The 26,948-nt window shown below is 42.6% G+C and overlaps 1 protein-coding gene across 1 annotated transcript in view; it reads right to left on the bottom strand.

Moving 5' to 3' along the window:
* The window catches only part of TENM4 (teneurin transmembrane protein 4), a 508,662-nt gene that overhangs the window by 52,115 nt on the left and 429,599 nt on the right, over positions 1-26,948 (bottom strand). Inside the window, exons 19-23 of the mRNA XM_074860410.1 lie at positions 21,150-21,417; positions 18,848-18,991; positions 17,579-17,828; positions 14,909-14,929; positions 7,535-7,767 (exon numbers count right to left, since the gene is read on the bottom strand). Coding sequence (XP_074716511.1) covers positions 7,535-7,767; positions 14,909-14,929; positions 17,579-17,828; positions 18,848-18,991; positions 21,150-21,417 — 916 coding nt within the window. The remainder of the gene's footprint in view (positions 1-7,534; positions 7,768-14,908; positions 14,930-17,578; positions 17,829-18,847; positions 18,992-21,149; positions 21,418-26,948) is intronic.

Genomic DNA, 26,948 nt, shown 5'->3' with positions numbered 1-26,948 from the left:
AAACACCTTTTCCTCCCCATTGACTATAGGAGACTACAGGAAATATCTCCAAAGGAAACATTTGTACTGCAGACAGATAAAGTCGGTGAGATGAATCCTCACTATCGTGTTTTTTTGGCTGTCATCATGGTGACAGAAATGATGGAAAATCTGTTTCAGATAGAAAGCTTTGAGAATGTTTCTGAGAAGAAATCAGATCTTGTGTTTCTCCAAAATGCTGTTTTACAGCCAGATCCCCTTGTTTGAAACATTTACCCTCAGTCTTCATCCACTGTGAGCTATGCTGTGAAGTACAGATGCAGCAGTTCTCAGATCAAAAATTTTAGACTTTCATGTGGCAGGGACTAATCCCCTGATTGCTTTGGCAATTAAAATCATGGCCTTCAGCCAGCACTGTAACTATTGCATAGGTTGGAAGCCACAAAGGTGGATGATACGTGGAAAAATCATATCATATGTGGTCATACAGAACTCCACAGAAGATAATCTAGCCTGGAAGGAATGGCAAGAAAGGGACAAGGACTAAGTCATTGTTGAACAGAAAGAACAAACTCCGTTCAGCTGAGGTAAAGGAAGGGATTCAGACACGGTTGCAACCTGTTGATTCAAAGTCAGTTATGAGTCAGGGAACTGATGTTTCAGATCACTGAGTTGAATGGGAGCTGTGTATTTTTTCGGGGAGGTGAAAACAGCATTTTCCTTAATTCTTCGCAGCATCTTCTTGTCTGAAGGGCATCATTTTGACCTGGATTGGGTATTTGACCATCAGAGCAGCGAGGTTTCAGAATAGCCTCTAGGGGAGTAAGGAAAAAAAATGACTTGCTGCTTTTAAGATGAAGTTCATTAATTTTGGAGGGGATTATATGACAGGATTGCTGAGATAATGGATGACAGGAATAAATGACCCAAAAGATTGCTTCTAGTCCTACATTCCAATCCCTGTGTTTAATTCATGCCAAGATAGGACTGATCTTTGCAGGATCATGAAACAAGAACCTCGAAGAGGAGCAGCAGGTACCTGTTGCACATCTTAACACTATGGGAGAAGCCACAGCAGTGGTGGCCATTCATTCTCGCTCTACAATATAAACACATCAGTTGTACCTTAGCACTTTGTCAAAAGCTTGCAGAGGGATCTGGCCGTATAAGCATCGATATCTCACTGGCATCCATGGCTTTTGGGAAGTTGTCTCTACCTGCTGTGAGATCTGTCAGCATTGTGCCCCATTTGGTGCCCTGTTCAATGAGTCCCCCAGGGTACTGGCACATGTCACCTGTCACCGGCATCTGCCGTTGAAAGTTACTGCTCCTCTAATTATTTTGCCCACCGAATGGCAAGTTCTTGAATATTTGTTGGTGTTTGCTTGACAATCAGGTTGTCTTTAAGCTCTTTAAGCAATACAGTAGATGTTCTTTTTTGGAAGAGGCACGTTAGAACGTTTAGTTGATCTTAATTGGCTTTTGTCAAACACAAGACGCTCTTATCCATTCCTAGGCTCACAATGAGTATTTTTCAGGGCACCTGTCCATTACTCTGTGTGACAGGCCAAAAGCCAGTGAAGGGTGGCAGGCTGGATAATGTGATTTTAAATGAGGCAGAATTTTCTCTCTTAGCTAGTTCCATATGTATTGGATTGGACTTATCAGCAGTGTATGCTGACAGTCGCTCACGGTGTTCAATGCTGAGGTCTGATGGCTGGTCTGATTAACCAGTTACAGTAATAATAACCTGTATGTACTTTGGCTCTCAAGCCAGCTCTGATCAGTTGATAGAGCACAACTTTATTTTGCATTCCAGCTTAGACAAAAAGCTTGCACACCCGAGTAAGTTAAAGTGGGATAGCAAAGTTACCACTTATCATGCTGCTCCAGGGCAATGGCATGTGCATGTGTTCTTATCACAGAGCACTTTTCTGCTTATCCCTCTTTCACGGAGGCTAAGCAATCTCAATTGCCTTGCATTTCCTATGATGTTCTGCAGGGTAACAGAGTTTTCAGTCTGTCAAAGCCCTAAATTCCCATTTGCACATGCTCCTCACACGGCAACTGCTCCAATCCCTTCCTGACTTTAGCTGATTTTCTTAGAATCAAATCTAATTATGGAGAGGAGCCCTGCTCTCCCACAGACAAGTCTCTTTGGATGGATGACTTCTGCAGAGAGGGAAAGAAGCATCTCACAGTTTCTTTGCAGCAGATTGTAGAGGTTAGATTGGACCTTTCTGTATTTCCTTTCCGATAATGGCACACTTCCAGTGCTGGGAGCTGGCTCCTGCAAATGGGCACAGAGATGGGTAATTCACATGTTACGCATGTAAAGCCAAAGGCCTTGGCTTGCTTTGGCAGAAGACTCCTCTCATGTTTCCATAGGAACATAAGGGAATTAAAGATTTTTCAGCATACAGCTCGAAGTTCAATCTCACAGTTAGTGAGAGAAAACATCTGCTGCCACTACCCAGGTAGCGTTGCAGATCCAAACTTTAAGCTCTGAGATATGAAATACATACATTATGAAATCATGCTGGCTCCTCTTGGATAGTTGGAGATCCCATAAGAAACAAGGGCTTGTAGCACCACGTGCATCACACCAGTGAGTTGTGCTGATAGAAAAGTTGTGATGCGATGACATTTGCTTGAAATGTCAGGACCTTGTAGCGTGAGGAGGTGACACCACGTTACGCTGCAAATAGCTACTGGGACACGGTGGGTTTGTTCTAGAAGATGAACCGCTAAAAGTGATTGCATTGCACATGTAGGTCTACTTAGGAAAAAAAAAAAAAAGGAGGGAAAAAACTCTTTTAAGTAAAAAAGTAGGTGCTAAAGGAATCCAAATTTGGAGCTTTTTTGTCTGGCTGGATGCTGAATGACTGAGTGATAAAATGGCAGATGAAAATCAATGTCAATAAGTACAGAGGAATTCACAGGGGAAGGAGTAAGCCTAACTACCCATATGCAATGACAAGCTGTAAAATAGCTCACAGGAAAAAGATTTCAGAATTCCTGTGAAAAGTTTTCTGCAGAGATCAGCTTTGTGCTCGGCAGTGGTCAAGGAGGAGGTTAGAAGACAGGAATGATTAGAAAAGGCACAGAGAGAACAGAAAACAATGATCTGGCCTCAAAAAGACCACACTTTTTCATGATATGGCTAAAAAAAATTGTGAAATTATTAGCACAGAATGTCTGGGAAAAAAAAAACCCCAAGTGTTCAGGGAGGTTTCTTGACAAATTGATGGTGGCATGTAAGCACAGATCCAGGTGCAACCTCTTCAGAAAGTTCCCTGAATGTCTATGACTAGAATCTGGAGTGTTAGCAGGGAAAGGCCACTCTGTCATTGCCCTTCTCCCTATGTGTCTTTTCTGGCTACAGTAAGAATCAAGATATTTCGTTCAGTCAGCCTCTGGTCTTCCCTGGAACAGCCCCTACATTATTATTTGACAATAAAAATGTTAACAGATTGTGGAGGGTTGAGTTTCTTCTTTTAATTCTGTTGAACTCATGAACATTTAGTGAACAACTGAGATTTTGTTTACACATTCAGCAGGACACAGTGAAGGAAGCAATCTGTCCCCAAATTAATTACTTCATTTTGCATTGTTTTTGTGGTGCTAAATGAATGAGATGCCCCCCCGTCCCCTGTCCCCCCATCCCTTCTGAAACCTTCTTCCTATTGTGTCAGACTTGTCACTGCAATCTCTCTTAATTGCAGGCTCCTTGGTAATTTCTCTGCCACAACATTTTCCCGAGGAGAACCACTGGTGAGTACTCAAATGAAAACAAATGCTCTGACAAGCTGGAGTTTTAATTTTTCTTTAGATTGCTTGTAGAAGAGGATCATTATTAGCAGATGATAATTAGAAAGTGGTAACACTTTAATTTGCAAGGATATATTGAAATTCATTAGCATCTGAAAGCTTTGCTGTGCTCTGTGGCAAATGAATTGGAAGCATCAGACTGGTTCCTAATAGCTATGATAAATACCCTGACCAAACAATTGCCACCAGTACTGCATCTGTTGATCTACCTGTCCTGTATTTGTACAGCCTACCTTTATCAGAGAAGCCAAAGACAGGGGAAGGGTGAAATTCCTGGGGTAGGTTTTATCCCTCCTGTCTTGTCTAAGCTTATCATCTAAAGGGAGTTCTCTCTCCTTCAATAGAGAGACAAGAACCTTTATCCAGAAGGTACTTCAGAGAAACAGGACAAGGTATAACAGTTTTGATCTGAAAGAGGGTAGGTTTAGATTGGATATAAGGAGGTATTTTTTTGTGACAGGAGTGGTGAGACACTGGCACAGGTTGCCCAGGGAAGCTGTGGCTGCCCCCTCCCTGGAAGGGTTCAAGGCCAGGTTGGACGGGGCTTTGGGCAACCTGGGCTAGTGGAAGGTGTCCCTGCCTGTGGCAGGGGGGTGGAACTAGATGGTCTTTGAAGGTCCCTTCCAACCCAAACCATTCTGTGATTCTATGATTTTATGAAATTATCCCCTCTGAACTCATGGGAGGTGAGGTGGGAACTGGAAGAAGTGATCAAAACTGTGGGGAAAAGACTGCTGCTCAGGAAGTGGAGAACCACACTGACTGGTGTTATCTGGGGTGGGGACTTCATCCTTCAGGCTATCATCTCCAGGAGGAGATCAGCACTCCCAGAACATGTTTCATCCTACCTTGGACATGTGCACTGGCATAGAACAAACCACCTTCAGGGTACTAGTTTCTTTCCACTGAGAAGAGAGCCAAAAAATCTACTTAGACCAGATGCTTGACTAGTCCAAGAGGCTAAAGGTAGATGCAAAAATATATGCTATCACCTCTGACTGACTCTCCATCTTTATGAACTGCTGTTTTTCATCTGGCAGGAGTGTATTGCCTTGTATTTTCCAGTAAGTTGCAAATATCAACTAATTAAAACATCATGAAAGTGCAGACAAGCCCTTGTTTCCTTACAATTTTTGAACAGCAAATTGTTCCCTAAAATACACAAAGGATTTGCATGAAGGAATTACCTTCAGTCAAAAAAAAAAAAGCTTTGGCTTTAAAAAGTAGAGCCCCATGAAGAATGGTGATTCTTGAAGAACTGACCTTTCTAAGCCCTTCCCTGGCTCTATAGCTACAGAATCGTTTTCTAATTTCCTCTGACCATACACTTATGAGTCTTTATTCCCCTGCCAAGACAGGGAAGCAGAGGGTAACCTGAAGACTACTGGTTACTTGTACAAGAAATCATCTTTATTTTGAACTATTATGAAATACAGTCACATGAAGGAAGAGCATTTGCTGGATTTTTCTGCTAGGATCAACCACTGTGAAGGTATAAACAATGCTGACATTACATTGTCAGTGTGAGTTTTCCCTGTTAATCATTTATTGAGGTGAATGGGAAATGAGTCACACCTGCCAAAGCTATTGTCTCAGCAGACTTTGCAAACTCGGGCTAGAACCAGATCAGGGAACACTGTTTACAAACTTTTCACTGGCAGTGTGGGCTTTTTGGATTATTATTTTCTTGTTGCCATTTTGCTTCGTGTCATTTCCTCTTTCACCCTCAATTTACTTCTATTTTGTGAAATTTCAGAGCTGTGAGGAATGAATGCATGCATTTTGTCGTTATATGATTGAGGTGGAAGAACAGCCTCCTGAGAGCTTGAATTGCCAACAAGAAGGATTTCAGTGCTGAAAGCTTTGAACTCCAGAGCTCTGTTTCCCATAGCAAAGCAGAAACATAAGTCATCTAAACCTTGCAACATCCACCCATGTAGGGAAATGAATAATATTCCTCTTATCTTGTACAAGGGAGAATGGATGTCCAACAAAAGTTGTGGAGGTTTTTTTGCACTGGTTGAACATCAAAGTGGTGCAGAAAATTGGATTACAGATTTCTGGATTCCCTGATCTCATGACTCATCTGTTGGACTGCCTGAATCTCTCTGCCCAAGTCACTTAATTTTCTTTTCATTCAGCCCTCTCATTTCAGTGAGACAATTTCTACGCTGCAACCAGACCACAGGTAGCTGTTCCCTTTCTCTACCTGTGCCTCTGGCAATACTTTATCCCAATATAATGGTCACCTCATGGGACTCTGGAGTGCTTGGAAACCATGCTGGGCCCTTTGAAAATTACGAGGGCGGCAGTTTGGCTTTCAGTGTTTTTTGGCAAAAAACAGGTCCCCCAAAGTATATTTCTCTGTGTCCTGCCAGGAAACAACTAGCCAGCATGTAACAAAAAAAAAATCACAAGAGCTGACACAAAAGGTCACTAAATCAGTTTGGGTTTCTTGCATTCAGTAACAATAATGTCATCTCTATGTCAAGAAAAATAACTTCCTGAGAAGTCTAGCCAAGAAGAGAAACAACAGCTCAGCTGTCTTCATCTTGCCTGCTCTTTGTGAAATAACTTGTTAAAGGAACCCCAGGTTTGGCTGAGGGGTTGCTTTGCAAAGACGTTGGGATAGGCTTGGAAATTGCCGTGGTGAGGAAGAAGGGAACTACCATTCCCAGATTGAAGGAAAAAGGGAACCTGCAGCACATTGATATTGAAGCCAAGAAGTTATAAATAACTCCTCGCGATCCTAACAACTGGGCAAGAATGATTAACAGTGAAAACTCACACTGACAATGTAATGTTAGCATTGTCACATTTCTAAAAGCATTCCTGCATGGGCTTCCTTCTTGCCCCTCTTCAAAAACACTGCAGAAGTTGTGTATACCAACAGTATCTTCCACCTCATCTCTATACCCTCCGTGTGTTTTTTTCTGAGGAGCTGTGGACAGCTGGGAGGAGCGACATCCTCCATATGCAGAGCTTGTTACCTTGAGACTGCCAGACTGAAGTCTTGGCTACACACGGGACTGCATATGTTTGGCTAAACCTGTTTTGAACAATTTAGTTCACAGTCATGAAGGCTGTGTGATGCTTTTATTCTGATTTGACTGCTTTTATCACATTTAAGTAAGCTAATCAGGAACCAGGTGAAGTCACACTGAATGAGACCATTCCCATATCAAAATTAGTATCCACCTCCCATAGGATTTAAGCTGGATGCCATGATATATAATCTATAAACCTCAGCTTATGTATCTCTGGGCTGTATGCTGGTTTTGTTGCTATTTTATATATATAGCAATACTTATAGAGCTTTTTATTTTTTTAATGCCAAGAAAGCCTCAGTAAAGTGAACATAAGTGAATCCAGTCCAGGCTGGAAAGGACCCAAGTTATTTGGTATGGAGGAGTAGTGGCTAAGTGGGTATAAAATTGATGGGTGGATTTATTCTATTACCCTTTGGACATGTACCCATCACTAGACCCCTCTGGTCTGGCACTCCTCCCAGTCTCCTCAACAAGAAGAACTGGCTGAGGGTGAGACACACCCCCTTATTTCCAGAAGCAAGCCTTTAGGATGTGTTTGTGGGTTGACTGGGGAAGGCTTGCAAAATCCAAGGGCATTTTCTGAATTGGAGAGGAGACCAATCTCCAGCGTGACTGAACAAGCCCCTTTCAAAAAGACCCCTTTAAAAAACCCTGTGGAGAAGAAGCAGTCTCACCCCTGGGATTTGTAAGGGTAGCATCAGTGCCTTTGCCTCCATCTCCGCAGCGGGTATCATCGAACGGGAGGCACTGATCCCCAGTTCCAGCCAAGACCTCTGAATTCTTCACGATGTCTTTCACTGATGTGGTTGACTTGATTTTATAGATACGTCGGCTGTTGGTGTCGGATAGGTAGATGGAGCCGGTGATTGGATCTGTGGTCAAGTAATACTTATGAGCTGGGCTGTGGCTGAAAAACAAGGGTATGACATTATTATTTTTTTGGATGATTTGTTTTCTTAAGTCAACAGGCAATGCAAGCACTGTAGAGAATAAAAATGCACAGGGCAGACAGACTGGGAAAGTGAAGCAGTGCTGTATTTGACAATGTTAGTACACGGTGTGTTACAGCACAGGATCCTGAGCTATATCTGTTACCAGTCGCTGTGCCTGGGTGCTCTCTCGCATGGAGAGCAGCTACCCAAGGAAAGGACTTGCTGGCCTGAGCCAAAATCATGCCAGGAACTACTATAGACTGAGTCCCAGGGCCTGAGTTTGCTTAATTTACTTGATATAGACATAGTCCTGAAACTGGTGTTAGTGCAGTGCCAGAAAGTGAAGGGAAAGCATAGTACGCTAGGGGCAGAAAACAAAGCACAAAAAAAAAAAAAAAAAATCTGCCCTCCCAAGAAAGACCTCAATACAAAACCCAAAAGCAGAGTCCCAAGTATAAATCACTTGAAGATACACTCTTCAAGATCACTGCATCAAGGCTTATCTGGTGCTATTGCTGACTCCACCAAAGACTCTTAGAATCCTGTTCTGTCCTCGTGGAGATTAGGGGAAGTCCTGCCACTGAATTCAGCTGGACCTCAATGAATAGAGAAACAAAATGATCCTTGGAGTGATATGTTTTGCCCTAAGTAAAACACGAACTAGGTGGAGGGCTGAGGAACCTGAACATCAGTCCCCTGTTAAAAACCCCATTCACTCACTGCTTCTTTAAAACAAGAAAAGGTGGCTGAGTGAGCAAACAGAAAGATACTGTTTTTAGCTCCACGACTGCACCACTAAATGAGCCCAAGACTGAAGAAATTAATAAATTAGCATCCACTTTATGGAAAGCATTCAAAGGGACTGGCCAGAAAAAACAACTGGATGAGTTTTAAAAAATTGTCTTTCAAGGATTCTATCTATAGTTTAAAATAGATACTAAACTTATTAACTTTTTTAAAAATTAAAATAAAGTGTTTACTACTAGTGTGTATTGAGCTGCATCTGTTCTAATCCTGAATCCAACAGATTAAACTGTAACACCTGTCGCCTGAATACAGGTCTTCTTCCTTCTAAGAAAGGCTAAGTAGTAATTAGAACAAGTATGAAAAAGTCTCTGCTTCTCTCCAGAACACCTTCAAGCTGTCCAAACTCATCAGGTCCAAGAATTCATAATAAACGTATAGGCCATAGTTCACAATTTTGCACTTAGTGGAACTGTTCCAGGAGAAGCTGGTTAGAAACCTGAGTGTCGATCACAGTTGACTCTATGCCTCATAATAAGAAATTTCCTCTCTCCTTCAACCTTTATGTTAGGGAAATCAACCCTTCTTCAGACACATAAAAACTACTGAATTACTCTCTGCTTTAAAAAGCTGTAAGTTGATTCTTCATTCAAATTACTTAATACTTTGGGAAAAAAAAAAAAAGCCCTTCTGATTTATTCTGGAATATCCCTTGTGATTTATCCTATTAAAGTCTGAACAGATTTCATCTCCACAAATGACACTGATTCTTGCTAAATAAAATGCTCTGACCTTCAAGACAGCTCCAGCCTGACAGTTCGGTCTACATCTGTATTCCTTTCCAATGACAGCAGGCTGGTAGAGTATTATTTCATTTACCTGCATGTCACTCACACTAAGCAAGTGGCTTCAACCCTGGTGGAAGAAGTTCCCTGTGGGAATCCATCATCCATTTTGATCAGGACCTTGCATTTTCTGCTGACTGTCCTAACAAAGCCCAGCTGAATGTCAGTCAGCTTTTGAGTGTTCATAATCTCTATTTTGCATGAGAGGTGGACAAGAGGAGGACATTTTTAGTGGCACTTTGCAATTCTTTAGCATCTTCGCCTGGAAAGCACAGATAGCTTTCACTGAGTCTTACAGCAGGCCATTTGCAGATGGGCAAAGGCAAATGTCTTTCCCAAAGGTGGAGAAAAACGGTAGCAGAACTGGAGGTTTCTGCTCCCCTCTCTCAGCACTATCACTGTAATTTATTTTTGGATTCCATACCCTCACTCTGGTGGATTTTATTATTGATTACAACCTTGTTTGGAAGACAGAGATCTTAAAACTATTTTCTAATTCCAGCTCCTGTGTAGAATGGACACTGAAATGCTGGTTACTTTTAACCATGGATCAGAGAACCAGGTAAAAGCAAAACATGCATCCAGCAGAAAAGCTGAATGGTACTTCCCCCCTAAATTTACTAAGTAAAAACCTGTCATATAATACTTTGAGTAGCTGCTGGTAGCCCAAGTTTAGTTTTATTAATGAGGTCCTGAATACAGACGCTGCAAAAAAGTAGGGGTGAGTTCAAAGTTCATAATCATTAAAAAATTAGCTCTGACTGGTTAAACTTTTAATCCTCTGCATAGCTGGATGCTGTAGAGGCATACACACCTTTACTAGGAAATGTGCTTTGGAAGAGGTAGAGGTAGAAACTTATGTTGGTTAAACTACCCACGGGACGGTAATAATCTTGGGTCACTTAAAATCTTTTGTCACTTGGGTCTGGATTTCACCTGGTGAGATGATAGTGAAATTCCTAAGACATACAATTATCTTTCTAAATCTAATGCTATTAATGGTATGGGCACCCCAACACAAACTATCTTTCCTGCTGCATGGCTCTGTGTGAGTGATAGAAGTGCTATTTCATTTTTATTGGCTAGACTTATTTTTGCAAGCATGGCTTATCATGGTCTCCTACACCCCGCTCCATGCACAGGGCTTTTGTGGGTGGAAGGCCCCTGGGTTGGCTTGGGCAATGGAGTATTTAACCTGGGATGCCTTGGAACAGGGAAGGTAAAAATACAAACTATTAAAAATGGTTAAGCTGGATTTTACCCCTCTGGCCTCTGCCAACAACTTTCAACACGGTATTGGGAAGGTGTCATTCTCTGCCCTTGCATGAATTGCACAGCATTATACACTGGAGCTTTTGTTTAACACTTTGAGAACCTTCAGGATGAGAGATGCTAAATAAGCACACGTTAGTAATATAAAAGTTCCCAAGCTGCTTCCCTTCATCTGTGATAATACATGAGCACTGGAGCTGGGAACACTGGGGCTTTGCTTTTTATTTAAAGCCACAATCAATAGACAAATCCAAGTGGTAAATTGGACTGAACCGAACAACAACTGAAATAAATCTGCCTGGGGTGAAGCAGAGATTTTTTTTTTCCTTTTATCCTCTCATTGCTGAGATAACAGACCAAAGCAAAAGTCAAGACTTTTTACTATGCAGAAGACTTAATCAGTTACAGTATTTGTAGTTTTAGAATATTTATCCCCCATACTGACATTGCCACCACTAGAAAAGGGCTGTGGGTTAAGAATTGATTTCCCATTCAGATCGTTCCTTTTGCTATTAAGGTTTTTTAGAAGAAACCCTGAGCACTGCATTGATATTTTAAGTCCCTAAAGCAAGAAGCCAAAGTTGCAGGGATGGGTGGGCTGGTCCCTAGCCAAGAACAGACACTTTAGTGGGTATTAGTGGGCATGACAGTGTAGTCACTGGAAATGAGGACAGTTTCATAAGCAGAAGTTCTGGCAGGCCAAAGTGAAATGGAGGTGATACTGCTTCCTTGAATGCTCGTGATACAGTGATATGCTGGGAAAGCACAGGGAAATATTCCCAAGTTCACAGTGATCCCAGTTGTTTGGGGTTGCATATAGGCTCTCCCATACATCTGCCTTGCCCCTTTCCTTTTTTCATTCTCATTATTTGAACAGGACAGTGCCAGCACCATTTGGGGAGCTCTGCAAGTATGTTAAGATATTCAACTTCATTTTAAAGTGCTTATGCTTTACATGACTCCTTACACACAGGCATGAGGAATGAAAGTGATAAAAAGTTGGGTGAATAGGCAGATAGTTGGGACTCATGTGAATTGCTTCTGTAGTACTGTAATAGATGCACAGACTTTAAGCAAAGGTTGGTATTATCCCCTTGGGTCCAGAGCCCATGTTTTGGAGGAGTCTGAGGAAGGACTCTCCTGCTCCAGAGTGGGAAGCCAGTTGCTAAGGAATAAAGATGAGAAAAGGCAGATGGTCCCTGATTTCAGCAGGTTACCTATAATGCAGCAGCACAGCAGACTGCACCTTGCCATCAGCTTCTGTTCAAAGCCAGGGGATTTATCTCACCAAGCTTTAGATGGTTACAAGGTGGATGCTTACAGCTCAACTGGCTGCCTTAACTCTCTTTACAGGCAGTGGGGAGAAATAGCATCTTTTGGGGTATGAATTGTCTGAGTTATTTTCAACATTTATTTTGCAAAATGAACTGCATCTTAGTTTCTCAAATGCAAGGGCATCTACGACTTTCTCTAAAGGGCAGCTTCTGTTAATGGTAACGGAATGGCTCTGGCTCCCAGTATGGTCAACAGACAGGAGCAGTCACACCACCAGAAAGTTAGCTGAATAAACCCCTGGGGCTTCTTTGGATCTGATGTCTCTGTTTAAGGACATGAAACGACCTCTGTAAAACTTTCTGTGCTAGCTGCCCTCTTCCCCTCTGAGCCTTTCTGGCCACATGCATTTGCTGGTGACTAAAGAACTACCAAATTCCTGCAGCCAAGCATTTTTTGTTCGACGGGGCTGTGTTTCCATGGCTCCATGCTAAGCACCCTGCAGCTCACAAACAGAGGATTTTATTATAGCTTGTGTGAGGTACTGGTCTTTTTTTTCCCTGGGTGACATTCAATAGATTAATACATAAGGAGGCCACACAGTGCAGTGAGCTGAATTTACACTTGGCCTTTTAGTGTTTCCAGTTTGTGTGCGATGCCCAAAGCTCTTCTAGTGTCACAGGCTGGATAATAAAACTTCACAGCAATGCCATAAGCCAACCCAGGGACTGCAAAGGACTTTTGATCCAATCCTAGGGCAGTTTTCTGAGATACCTCTCTTTGTCACTACTTGTAGATCTGTCTCTCTAAGAGACAAATGAAATGAATGGAAACAAGAAAGGAAGAATGTATTTAAGTGTGGCCACTTTTTGCGTATTTGTAAGACAGAAATGTCTCACCACCCTTCAGAGGTTTCTGCAGAGAAAAATTAATGATAATTAACTGCAAATTATTATTGCCATGCTTGGAAAAAGTCATTAGCTTCTATAAGGCCATCAAGACAGGTCCATACAGAGATATACTGGCATAAGTTCCTATTAATCTAGTACTGAATGACAGATGGGTGGAAACTTGGGAGGCATCACAATTTGGTGATGCTTTTTGGCTTAGCTAACATCCCTCAGGTAGACACACAGTCATTTTGGGTGTTGCAGAGTTAGACCTTGATTACCTATGCTGTGCTGCAGCCAAGCCTCTTAGCTGGTAACTCCAGAGCCTCTGAAGATCAAGTTCACCACAGGCTACATAGCGGGGAGGAATCCCTTTCCCTGAAGTGAAGAAGCTTTTGCATAGGGATTGCAGCTTTTCCAAACCACTAAGATTCAGTCCTGTGGATCTCACCCTTTGCCTGTCAGTTGTGTCAAGCTTAGGACCTTCTAGAGCTCAAAGCACTGGAGCTTTAGCTAAGACTACACCCACTCATTTCCCTGTGGCTCAGGAACAAAGAGGCTTCCTAACAAGAAGTATTATGGCAAATGACACAGAACAGATGCTAACTCACATGGATGACTCCCTTAATGTAGTCATAGATGGGAATATTTCATCTAGAGCTCCTCACCTCCTTCCTCCCTCACTGGTGCACTTTGGACTGCACTGAAGCAGGCACGTCTTGGTTTTCTTTCATTTCTCAGTTTTCAGGAATTGCCTAAAGGCTGAAGCCCTGCCAACTTTGTAAGGTTCTGGTAGCATCCACAGCATTTGTGGCCAGTCCGTATATCTTCACTCAGTTATTGCCTTCATATATAAAAACTCTTCTTGTAACAGGTATTCAGCTGCTGCCCTTCACTGTCAAAGCATGTGCACTTTAGTGGCTGTGTATTTCTAGGGCATTAAGGATACAACCTGGCTGTTCCAAAGAGAAATTAGTTTTTCTGTTGCCTTCAAATGATGTGAAAGAGGAGCTGTGGGGCTGGAACTCAGCCCGATGAAGACCGTCAGTGCAGAGGTCTTGTGTACCAACCTCCCAGCCCTGATAATAGACACTTCGGGCCAGCGCATTATATGGTGGAAGCTCACCCCTTCATTAATGTTCTGGCAATAAGACAAAAAAAGCGTTTCTACTCCATTGCATTTCTAGGCATGCAGATAAAATGAACATTTCTGGTTTTGCACACCCTCTATGAAGTCAAAGAAACAGTAAATAAAAAGCATGTAGCAAGAAAAATCGCCAATCCCAAATGCAAAGGAAAACCAAACAACAACAACAAAAAAACCAACTCCACACTCCAAGCTTCTAATTTAGAAAGCAGCCGGGGAGAAGGATGGGAAACTTGTCAGAGCCAGAGAAGTCCTTGCAAACACAGACAGTGACAGGAGGTTGACATCTTCCTGAATGCAACTGATTGGATCAAACTCACTGAAACTCCAGTGAACCCAAGTGACAAATATTCTTAGTGACAAAGCTCCAATTTAGAAGTCTCTCTTTCATCTTGTTTTCTTGTCATTACTCTTTCTCTTTTTTATTGTATTTCCTGGCTAAGGTTCTGAGTTGTACTACCTCCTATCTGAGCCTCACATCCGAAGGTTCTCTATGAAGAGCTCAGACTGACAGAGTTACAAAAACTTACTTCCCTAGGTGGCCCTTCATTATACCTGTTACACTCCCCAAAACTCAAAAAGAAGACATTTCACCATATGAGAATTATTTTTCCATCACAGCTATTCCAGTTACCCGTATCCTGATGTTGTCCCCATTTTACAGTTAATTCCCACCCAGTTTCCCTTCCACCCTCCTCCTCTTGTTACCCTGCCTCTCATGTCTGTACTTCCCCTGTCTACAGCTATAACAGCTCAGGCAGAAGTCTGCGTGACTCTGCTCTGTGATTAATGGCTCCCAGTTCTGATGACTGATTGCCTACGCCAGTTTTAATCACGCCAGCTTCATTTGCTATTGAATCATCTGGAAATGGCACTTGTGGCTCACTGTGTAACAACATGCAACAAGACAGGGAGCGGCATAAGAATTCTCCACTGGTTGGCTTACCTATGTCTGAAATCTTTATTTCTGACAGAAGACAGGAAAGCAGGGAATAGAAGAAAGAATGAGGTGTTAGCAGCTCAGTTCGATGCATTATTTGCAGATTGAAAACTTGACAGTAACGGTATCATACAATGCAATAATAAATAAAGACTTAGCTGGAATGACACTGATATATTTTATATTGGATATTACTTGGCAGTGAGCTCACTTATGTACCACTGCATATCACAGAGGAAGTGTGATCTCACCTGCTTGGAGTTATTCACTTATGTAAGAGATAGGACCAGGCAGACTTTATCACTCAGAGCAGTACTGAGCTAAATATATGTAAATGCAGATATCTTTACAGTTTTTTCACTCTCAGTCAAATCAATACCTTGTGATTTACAAAGGTAACTTAACAGTTGCACAGTTATGGGTGGCAGTTCATTGCCATAACCTCGTGAACTCTAGCCCAGAGGACTGAAATTATGCTGAGCTGGACATTTTTCATGGGTCTAGTTACATACCCAGCTGCAGTTATCTGCAACCCACAATGCGTTTGCTTTCCTCTCCACAACAGAACACTACACTCAACAGACATCCCCTCAACCAAAACCCAAAAGCCATATAGTGAGGGTGTTAATCTCCAAGGAGATGCTGATTTGAGAAGACACAAGCAAACTTCATTTAGTCCAAAAGCAATGGCTTTCCTCCATAGCTTTTAGTCAGCCGGCATCTGAACCCACTTACTTTATAGCACACCAGAGTGAAGAAATGTTTATTAGATCCAGTAACCTAAGTGTTTGCACAGATGAAGCAGCAATCGTTCCAGCAGATTTAACTCTGGAGTAAATTTAACTCTGTGGCTCTACACAAAAGCCAGCAAGGCCACTCTGTCAAGGCTTCCAATTTTCTCTTTTCCAATCAGGAAATACTCTGCAAAACCTCCGCTGGGTCTGGTATTTCCACTGACAATGAAACAGGGATCGGGTTTTCAAAATTGTACTTCTGGGAATGAGATATTAATCCCACTCAGTTGCAATGGGATTTGGGCCCCAAATCACCTAGGCTCTTCTGGAAATCTCACCTTTGGTTGTTAAAATAACTTTCTGGCACTGGAAGAATATTACATTCTTTAACATGGACCAGGTCTGAAGATTTATCCTGGCTTGCCACCTTACAAACATGAGAGATATGTTCTTGTGTATCACGTAACAGAACAGCAAGAATCAGTTTTTTGCTTATTTACTCAAAAGATGCCCCAGCCCTCTGAGATGTGACTGTAAACATCCCATTGTGGGCTTCCTAATTCAGTGATTCCTCCTGATTTCCTTGTCACCCTGTGAGCATACCAAGACAGCTATCCTGTTAAGTGCCAGCCTTGTGATGGCTGTCTGGATTTTTTTTTTCTCATACACCACGAACTATGACAGTAGTTCTGCATGCCAAATCAGACCTTCAGCAAGGTCTGATGACTGTGTTGTGTTTGTAAATGAGGGACTAATGGGATCTTGCACCAGTTTTGCTGCAGATAAGCTCTTTCGTTTTTACCTGTGGCCTTGTGGAGAAAAGCAATGGTGTATGGGGCCCTGCTGCTCTAGGAAGCTGTCTAGTAAGCTTCCACATGGCAGCCCTTGTAGAAATGGAGCCTTATTTTTCTCCTCAGCAGCCAGGATGTTAAATCTGAGTAGAGCAGGGAAGTTCTTACTTTCTGGAAGATTCTCATTTCCAGGTCAGATCCTGTGAGAGGTAAATGGGAATGTGAACCTCCCTACCATGCTAACTTCACACTGACCTCTCAGGACCTTAGGTCAGGCCCTTCAAGCAGAGAAGGGCATTCAGAAACTTTCATTTAACTCTACTGACTCTCCTGGAGTGAGTCTTGTCTGGCCACACAGAGTCCAGAATCAGGCCCTGGTGCTTTGAAGTGGGTAATTATATTTGTTGTGGAAATTCTATATAGGAAAAGTATCTCCAGTGAGGTCAATTCGAACTTTTGATTCAGTCACAATCTATTTAATTTTCTCAGAACTTATGACAAATCTATACTTCTCCCTCTCCTTCCTTGTTTTTAAAGGATGTTCCTTCCCCATCCTCCCTAATTTTTTAAATAATTTTTTTCCTTTGTTATTTGGGATTAAAAGGAAACAGTTCACTTACTTTCAGATGATCCATCTATATGTTCACCCTAACGCTGCTGTTCAATTGGGAACTGAGGGGGGCTGAAACATTTGTCTCCAATAAAACCAACTAGAAAAACCCAGTCTGTGACTACCTAGAGTGATCATCCTGTCTTAATTATGAATGATCATCTGTCCTGATTAACCTCTACATATCATCAGTGCTGCGTCCTTCCAAGTTTAGGTTATCTCAGAGGCTGATTGTTCATTTTAAGAATTCCCACTGGTCTCTAACTACATGAAAAGGCAGACATCAACACAATTTGATTTAGCAGCACAGAAATGTGTCAGTATTTTTGGTGTTGATTCAATCGTGGAAGAACTTGTTAGGCCTGTGTTTCTCTGGTGTAAATCAAAGTCAACAGAGTTGCCGAAGAGGCAAATCTGGACAGCTTTTTTTCTGTTTTGCTGTGGGATTTTTTAAGAGTTTTTCTCATTTTCCTTTTTGCTACATAAGATTTCTGCAGAACTTAAGGGCATAATTATAATGGCCACATTCAGCAGAGTGTACCTCAGCTCCAGAATGTTGGTGACATTGCCAGAGGGAAAGATCCTTCGGATGTAGTTGAAATCTCCAACATAAAGACTTCCATCAGACCCACATGTTAGGGCAACAGGAGCCAGGAGTTTGTTCCCATCTGCAAGACCATTGCAGCTTGGACAAGAAATGCTACGTCTGCGGCCGTTGCCCATAATGCTTCCAATTACAGGCGGCTGCTGGGAAATAAACTGGTTTTCCCCATTTCCTTTATGCAAGATGCCTAGAGAGAGAAAACAGTAATAAGTAAATTAAAGAGAGACAGGAAAACTGAGACCAAAGTGAACACAAACTGGCAGTGCTGGATGCCAGGTGGGGAAATTGTCAAGTAGCAAGGAGGTTTATCATCTTTCACACTATTGTTTTGTGATGGTTTCAAATGAGGAGCCCCTTATCCGAAGTAAGCATTTTTTATAGACCCATTACATTCTGCAGAAGAAAACTATGTAGGGAGAACAATACCGTCTACTTTTGAATGAAATACACTTTTCAGCATCTCATGAATTTTCACCTGCCCTTTCTGTTCCTCCTTGCCCTGTAATTTGCAGTCTACCAGGTAAAAAAAGGAATCACATAGCTCATGGAAAGATAAGGGGCAGGAAGACCACGGTGCATTCTCTAGAATAATGTTTCATCTGCAAAGCTTTAGAGGAGCTCTGCTTATGCTCCCTATAAGAGCATTGTTTTCAGCAGTGATGTGAGCTGAATTAGATGTTTGCTCCCATACCACTGCTATCATCCAGAGGGACACAGCGCTTCCACCTTTGGAACGTGTTCTGATCAGCTTTCAAGCCTCCCTGCTGCAGTCCTGAGTGGCCTTCAAGGACTCTGGCACTTTCAATTTTCCCTTATGACCCATGAAGCCTCTCGTTTCTGCAAATACACTTGCATATTGGAGGATGTGTCTGGGTGGATTTATGCTCAGTGGTGGGCCCAATCTGACCAGGCTCCCCTTTGTTATTTTAGGAGTATTTTCCTTGCTAATATCCTTCTTGTAAGACACTACAAAGTTAAGACATGATGACATTCAACTACTTCAGGATGGCCAGCTTCTTTAGCATTTACACACACCAAATTGCTTCTGAATCTAGGTTAGTAGAAATAATTTGTTAGTAAAATACGTGAGAGAGTACAAGTGTTAGTCAGGTTTGCTTCCTTCCCTTTACTGGAATTCTTAGCGATAAGAAGCAACTGGGCCTTGCAACACTGCATTATTCTTGTTATGTGTTACAGACAACCTACCACTTTGTATGTTGAGGGCATGGTGTTTGTCCAGAGACCATCCTCCAAGTTTGGAAGCATCAATTTCATAACCCTGAAGCACAGCTGTCCTCTTCTCCCACAGGATCAAGTCAGGACAGGATTCATACTCATAACCCACTGAAACTATGAACAAGAGAGAAACAAAAGACCCCCCAGATTAGTAACCCAGAAACACACAGTCAGCACACAGAGTTTCAGCTGAGCAGGGGTAAGAGCATTTCTACAGGCAACTGCCAATTTCATTTGAAATGTCATCATCATAATACAGAGTCCTAATATTTTTCTCTTTAAGGGCCATCCTGCATTTAAAAAGATCAACACAGTTGTAGATGTTGGGCAAATGTGCTAGATATTTAAAAGGCACTGTTTTAAAGACATATATTAAAACAGTGAGTATTTGAGAGGGTAAAACACTGCCAGACTCCTAAATAGGAGCATTTTAACTCCTATCTACTATCTTTGATCAAAGACTGCGTGTCAGGAACTTGCTAAAAATCAAGGCCTTTCTTGGAAAGTAAAGACTCACACAAATGAGGCATGGGGCAGCAAGTCCCTCTGAGATGGCAGTCTTAGATCAGGACTTGTCGTCATTGTTAAATTCAAAAGGGTTTGCTTGCCATATTGTCTAATCAGAGCCTTTCAGGAGTAACTCTGCTGAACACACTGGAGTTGCTTAAGAGTAAAATGATGTCAGTAGAAGGAAAATCATGGTTTTGACAGAATAATGACTCCTTTACAGTTCTCTCAGAAGCAGGACCTGTTTCACTGATCTGCTTTTCTTCTGCCCTACCTGATCTTTTCAGTGCTAGCAGCTGAAGCAAAGCAGAACTGTAAGTTCTACACAGATGAAAAGTAATTACATAGCTCGTTATTTTTTTACTAGATAAAAATAAAGGTCTGATCTTACAAGTCTCCCAGCCTCCTTGAAAAGTGCTGGGCACTGAGAGAACTCAGGATCCCCTGTCAAATATAGCCTTTTGCAGAATCACACAGTATGAGAGGAAGATGTAATTTAGGAAATGAAGGCTTGATATTTTCCACTGTTCTAGAGGTGGGAATCACTGAAAGCCTGAATGTTGATGTCCTCAAACCTGCTTGAGTACTCTGGGGCTGCAAAGCTACATCATGGAGCACTCCAAGACCCACTGCTGATCTAGCACCTTAAAGAGCATGTAAACATAGTCTTTTAGGATATGCTACCAGGACATGTTTCTAAGTGTGGACTCCAAACTGTGTAAGGCTCAAGCCTTATCACTCAGCCTGCTCAAGGCAGCTGAGCCTGAGTGAGAGGAAGGCACCCATTCTTCCTCCTAGCAAACAAGGCACCCTACAGCTTCTCTAAAGAGACTTCAGTTGGGCTACCAGGTGTCAGTGAACCACCCTTCTGTCAGCAAGAGCTCTATTTGCTATCTCTCCTGTTTGGCTGTTATCATTTCCTTGGCAACCTGAAAGGTCTAGTCTGGACTCTATCGAAGACCTGTAACTTATTGTCTTCTGGTTGTCGATCAGATGGGGAGCAATCACTGCAGAGCTGCATCACCTTTGCTCACTATACACCCAAAGTACCCCCTTCCTTCCAGCACCATTGCACAGGGCTCACTGGGTGAGGTCTGAGATGGCAGCAGGAGGAGGAATGAAGTGTGTCTCTGACTACATCCACAGCACAGCTTCCTGCCCCACTGCGGGCTTCAGCTTCTGCCCCTGCAGAATGGGTGGCATGGGCCACAATGCTTGGTGCTGGGGATGCGGCATGTTGAGTACACAAAGCCTTAATATTCTCTGCCTTGCAGCTTCTGACAGTCTTTTGCAGATATAAATGAATGCACAGGGTAGAAGAGAGAAGACCATCATGCCCCAGTTCGGGATGGTGTTCTTGAATGGGAAGCTAAGATTAGAGCAGTCCTGAAGATCAGGCACAAGGAGGAGTGGAGATCAGGGCTCAGTTCTAGGGATTTCTTTCAAAGCAGTGCTGACAGCTTTTGGCTATAGGTGAGAGGTAGCCGAACGCCTCTAGTCCCAGTTCATTCCTTCTGTACAAATATGATTGTAGCAGCTCAGGATGTATGTGCTGGGCCATGAGCCAGGGAACAGATAATTATTCATCTGTTGGGGAAATGTGCTCTGTCTGAACAGCTGGGCCCAATCCTCTCCAGGGAACCAGCAGTGAACCAGCAGGAACCATTTTATGTGTTAGCAGTCGGACCATACCCATCTAGGACAAGGTCTGTGCATTGCCACTTAGCTGCCTCTAAGAAGAGACACAAGCCCTGGGGCCACTTACCGAAGGCTTCTGAAAGCCCATACACTTTCTGGCTGTAGACATCTGTCTTATCCCAGATAAAATAATAGGACAGGTCTGGAGCAGCTGCAAACCACTTTCTGAAGAGGCGTCCCTCGACAGCCACCATGAGGTGGACTTTCATGAGGTTGAAGGGGATGGTGGGGTGGGTCATGCTGATCCTCAGGACTGATTTGTAGCCAGCTGTGCGACTGCTCAGGTAACTCACTTTTATTTTACTACCGGAAACGTTAATCTCCTCCTGTAGAGCCTGTGGAAAAGCAATCCAGGAGGTGTTAAATCAGCAGTGAGCAGACAGGAAAAGGCAGTGAAGCTGTAATTTATCAAACACACCTTTATAAAAGCTCTGGTAGACATGTCTAAAAAAGCACACCTAGTAGGCATCAAGTATGAAATCATATATGTAATTTATAGGGTTAGTTGTGGAAGCCATGGAATGTCCCCCTCTTTCTTCATCTCCGTTACATGGGAGGAGACCAAAGTATCACATTTAAGTCAGTATTTATAATGGGACTCACCAGGACCCATGGTGAAAGGAGCCTGGGCTCTGAGATTACGCCAGCTCATCAGTTAACTTCCATTTTGTGTCTTCTCTCTTGGTAGGTTTCTATGGCTGCTAATTTTTGTCTCCTAGTTTCTTTTTCCCAGTAAAATATCAAGTCATAACTGGCCTGTGTCCTTACAGATGTTCTGCAGCCCCAATCATAACCTGCCATTCTCTCCATGTCATTAGGGAATCCTGCTTCCACCCTCCCTCCTCTGACTTACCCATCTCTCCTTCTTTGAAGCTGCTCCTCTCCTGCCTCATCTCTGACCCCCTTTGCAAGCCTTTTTTTTTTTTTTTTTTTTCCTGTGTCCTGGCCCTCATTTCTGACCTCATTTGTTCCTGGTCCTTGCTCAAAATTCCCCCCCCGCCCCCCCAGGTGTGTGATGAAGCTCTTGGCCTGACCTACCACCATCAACCCCTTTCCCTTTCCTTGCATTCTCCCTTCCCCTCCTTTTTGAAATTCCTCTGCATTCTAAGTGAGTTGCTTCTTTTTCTTCTTCAGCCATGAGTGTGGGTATTTCTGACTGACTGGGACAGTTATCTCACAGGTCTCCATTCCAGTACAAAATTTCATAAAAGACTGGAAAAATATCAAGGAAAGTTTTGTCTGCCCCTGTTCTGCTTTGAGAACAGAGAAGTTTCAGTAAATATAGGATTTTCAGCTAATTTACCTGCTAAAGTATAACCAGATATTAAGATTTCCTTTTTTTTTTTTTTAGTTGGAGAAATGCAGGGAAATTTTCCGGAAAGTGATACAATGTACATCCCCAATGCCATGCTGGTTCTCCCATGCAAAATACTGATAAAAAAGGGTATTTCTTTCTTAAATCTTAGGAGCAAAAAAATTAGTTGTCACTTTCCAGAAAATTTCACTCTTAGGTAAGCACCCAACATGGACGCGTTCAGCACAAGCTGGCAACCCGTGACAAAGTTTGAAAGATGAAGTTAGAAGCTTAGCAGTGAGCTGGAAAACTTGGTCTGATAATGGGACGTGTCAGAAGGTCACAGCAGGCACTGTTTTCTCCTGTGCCACTTCTGAAATACTTCGCTGTGCTGGACCTTAAATGAGCTGTGAAAATACTTCCCTAGCAATAATCAGCTTTCGTAATATTAAGGGCACGGAGGCTGGAAGGCAGGTGGGTCAAGAGAAGGCTTTTTACCCATCAGGAAGGGGTCACAGCCATCCTGGGGTCCTCCAAGCTACGTGGCTCCTAGTGTCAACTCCTGTGTGGGAGCAGCAAACTCCCCTGGCGTGACAAGTTGCTCATCTCTTACAGGTTTTCTGGTTAGTGTTATCTATAATGACAAATCTTATAATCTGCCCCCTGAAAAGACCTCTTCTAAGCTATTATCCAAGGCCCAACACTTTTTCAAGTAATAACTTACAGCCTCTGAGTGTTGCAGCACTTGACAAACGGACATATCCAGAAGTTAAAGCACCGTTCCACTGTGCTCATAAATATTTACTTTCTCTAATGCAGCCTTTTCAATTTACATATCTCAGTGCTTAGGAGGCTGAAAAATGACAGAACTGGGAAAACCCAGGAATTTTAAAATATATTTTATGAGCTCAGCAACAAGCTGGGCTGGGAGCAGGCTTCAACCAGAGACCAGCTGAGCCAAGCTGCAGTAAAGGTGGTCCCTTGTATCAAATCTGTCTTCATATGTAACCCCTCTAGGAAAAAGCCAGGCAGAAATAATTGTCACGGAGGTACTATTTGCAATGTCTGGTTCAAATCCCTGTCAGAAATAATTATTTCTCTCTGTCATGATCTGTCTCTGCTGTCTACCATTCCAGAGAAAGGGTCAGCACAGCGGTATCAAGGCACTGAGCAGCACAGGGGGCTGTGTTTAAAGGCGCCTGCTTGAAGACAGGGTTCAAATGGTAATTCGGATTATCCGAAACACATTTGTAGTTTGTAAGTAGTGATAAACTAGCAACAAAGCAGGGCGTTAGTGGGGGGAGTATAACCCAGTAGGACACTGGTGAGAGAAGAGAGGAAAAATAAGTTTTAAAAGACTCTGAATGCACCAAAAGTAATAGACAGGTGAATTGTGCCCTTATTTCTATTTGATAATTGCTGTTTGGCCCAGATAAATTCATATACTGTGTCTGGGGTCCTTGTGAAAGACTAGGGCTCTTAATGTTTACCACAGCCTAACCAATATAACCTGCTCTTTAAAAGCAGTCCAGCCACCAGGCTGGTCAGGCAGAAGAGCTGGTTCTTCAGGCTTACTAGGGATTTTCACAATTTAACAATTTTCACTGCTGTGTTCCCTTTGCTCCTGGGTGTTAATCTATGCTTGTGTTAGTAGCAATTCTTCTACTCTTCGCATGAGACGATGTAGAAAATCTTGTTTCTGTGTGCTGGGTTACACATTTCTCTTACAGCTACTGTTCACTCTGCCAGCAGACAATCAATCTTCTTTTTTAATATGATGCTCAGAAGGAATTTTGAGAAAGAAAAGCGTTTAGGGTCTGATTCAGGGGCCTTAACACGGGTATTTAGTGCTTTTGAGTTGTTATGTGGTATCCAAAACCTCTGCAAGGGGATGACAGATCCGACATGGACCTTGAGATCTCTGCCTTTCTGAAGCTACAGCTGGAGGCCTGAAGGAACACTTCAGGGCCTCTTAAATGGCACCAAATGTCTGTCTTTAGGCACCTGAGTCACACACTTAAAATGTGTTATTTGGTCTTTTGAATGCATCCAGGTAGAGGACTCTGCATTTATTTGTTGGAGCTCATGAGGTTCCTATCTGCCCACTTGTCAAAATCTCTTTCCCAGCCCTGCCATCCACTTGTCACCTCCTCCCAGCTATGTGCTCACACCTTTTATATTTAACATTTCTCTACTGAGAACTGCATATTATAAAATGCAGCTGCAGAAACTGACAGCTAGGGTATTTTTTATTGTATGTATATCCAGTATAGGAGTGAAAAGTACTTAATTTATGAACTGAGTGCAGTCAGGACTCTACTGCAAAACCAGATTCTTTCGTATACTCCTGCATTACAAACTCTGTTAACCCTCATTAGTCAATATTTGAGGAGGAATACAGTTTTACAGGTTTTAGTTCAATCATTTGGCACATGGGAAGAGAACTGCTCATCATGTATGGGATACATCTTATTTAAACTTAGGAACCTAAAAGCTAGGAGTTTCCTCTGAACTACTTTTCTAGGTCTCTTCATGGCCAATGGGCACAGACAGGCTCTTTAGAAGGTTGTTCTTGCCACAGTAAGCTTAAGAGTGGGATTCAATTTCAGTTTAAGGTATCTAAATCCAGATGTGGACATATAAGCGTGTGCATGTGAGGTAGGCATGTAAGCATCAATTATAGTCAGTGGTGATCTAACTGATACTGTCAGCGGGAACCAGATACCTTCAAGATGGTCAGCTTAATTGATCTGTAGGCTCCACTGATGGTACTGATTAGATTTCTGTCAGCTTTAATGGGAGCGCAGACATCCAGCACACATCCAGACAACTGTGTGTGAACACCTTCTTTAGGTGACATAATCTCAAAATGAATCCCACTTAGGATTTAACTAGATTCCATAACTACAGGTGTCTAGTGAGATTTGGGATGTCCAAGTTATCTGTGACATTCACAAGGGGTTGGCAGATATAGTGCAGGACACTGATAGGGGGATCATTTCGGATTGGCAGTTGGAGGCCAAGCAGGATATCTGCAGGACATTTCAAATGGCACTAAACATCTACAGTGAGGGTGGTGAAAAGCTGGCACAGGTTGCCCAGAGAGGTAGTAGATGCCCCATCCCTGGAAACATTCAAGGCCAGGTTGGACGGGGCTCTGAGCAACCTGATCTAGTTGGAAATGTCTCTGCCCATGGCAGGGGGGTGGGACTAGATGGCCTTTAATGGTCTCTTCCAACCAAACCGTTCTGTGATCTGTAGTCAACAAACTATCAAACCATTGCTTCTGATCTACATCCCTGGCTGCTTTCACAGACAATAGACAGGCACACACTCTTATTGAAGAGGAGTTTTAGAATGTTTTAGTTCAATAGATAACACAATCTAATGAGTATCCTATCAAATAATGAGTGAGGTTATGATTATAGTTGCACTGTATCAGGTATTTGCTTCCTTCTCAGCCATCACTGAACATTACTTCATGGTGTTTGTTGGTTTAGGAAAAAAGAGATGTGAAAACTGAATCAAGAATTTTCAATCTGATGGACTTTACAAGATATGGGACTTAATTAGTAATTATGCTGGGACAAACCCGGTGACTGTAATTGGAAATTAGTGTGAGAAAGGATCATAGGATTTGGTCCAGAGGGAAAGGTAGAGAGACCACAAGCTTTATTTGTTGCTGGGTTTAGTACCTGGTGTATTAAAATTAGAAGATATAAGTGACTTCCTTCCTCTTTAACGCTACCGCAACCCCAATGGAGTCAAGCAGGAAGCACACGATTTGTGCCACACTTGTTATTATTTCTACCTTGGCAGACTATTACTGTTCACTAAAAGCAATACCCAAGACATGCCAAATGCTGGCATTTAAAACCCAGGGAACAACATGCCCAGGAAAGGAAAGCTTGAATGTTGCTACATCCATATATTTCAACATGGTGAGTATTTTTAAGGAAGATGGATAATTCAGTTATTTAGACAATTAATTTTAAAACCCATCTTTCCATTCGGCAAAATACTTTGAATCCACAGCAGGTTGTTGAACTACTTTATCTGACTCACACTTCCTTAGAAAAGGAAAACAGGGGTGAGAAATTAAAAGTAACCCTCTCACTTTGCTCACCTATCCCAAATGCCATGAAATGCAATAAAACCCAGGTGCTCCGCAGGCTGGCCATTTGCCAGCTGTCTGCTGGCTGACTGACATCTCAGCAGCTTTGTAGAGCGAGGGCTACACCTTCAAACACGGAGAAAGTTCACACTCAACACTCCTCCACTGAGGTCTGTAATGCCCAGTGGGTGAAACTTGCTCCTGAACAGAAGAAAGGCCTTGGAGCATAAGTTGTCTGTCAGCCTCGTGCTGGGCATATTGAATGCCAAAGGGCTACCCGAAGGTGCCCGAAGGCTTGTTGTGGGTCACACGAGGCTCCCAGCCCACCTCCTGCAGATAAGAGGTGAAAGCAAAGCAAAGCGAATGTAGGTTTTTGCTGTTGGCCACAAGTGCTTTGCCTCCATCTCTCAGGGATAAGGGAAAAGAAAACTTCTGGCAAAGTGCTTGCTAGTGAGAAA

The sequence above is a fragment of the Strix uralensis genome, chromosome 2 (genome assembly GCF_047716275.1).
Source record: "Strix uralensis isolate ZFMK-TIS-50842 chromosome 2, bStrUra1, whole genome shotgun sequence".
NCBI classification, from domain to species: Eukaryota; Metazoa; Chordata; class Aves; order Strigiformes; family Strigidae; genus Strix; species Strix uralensis.
Note: the sequence above shows the minus strand (reverse complement) of the source record. Positions and strands in the feature narration are given on the sequence as shown.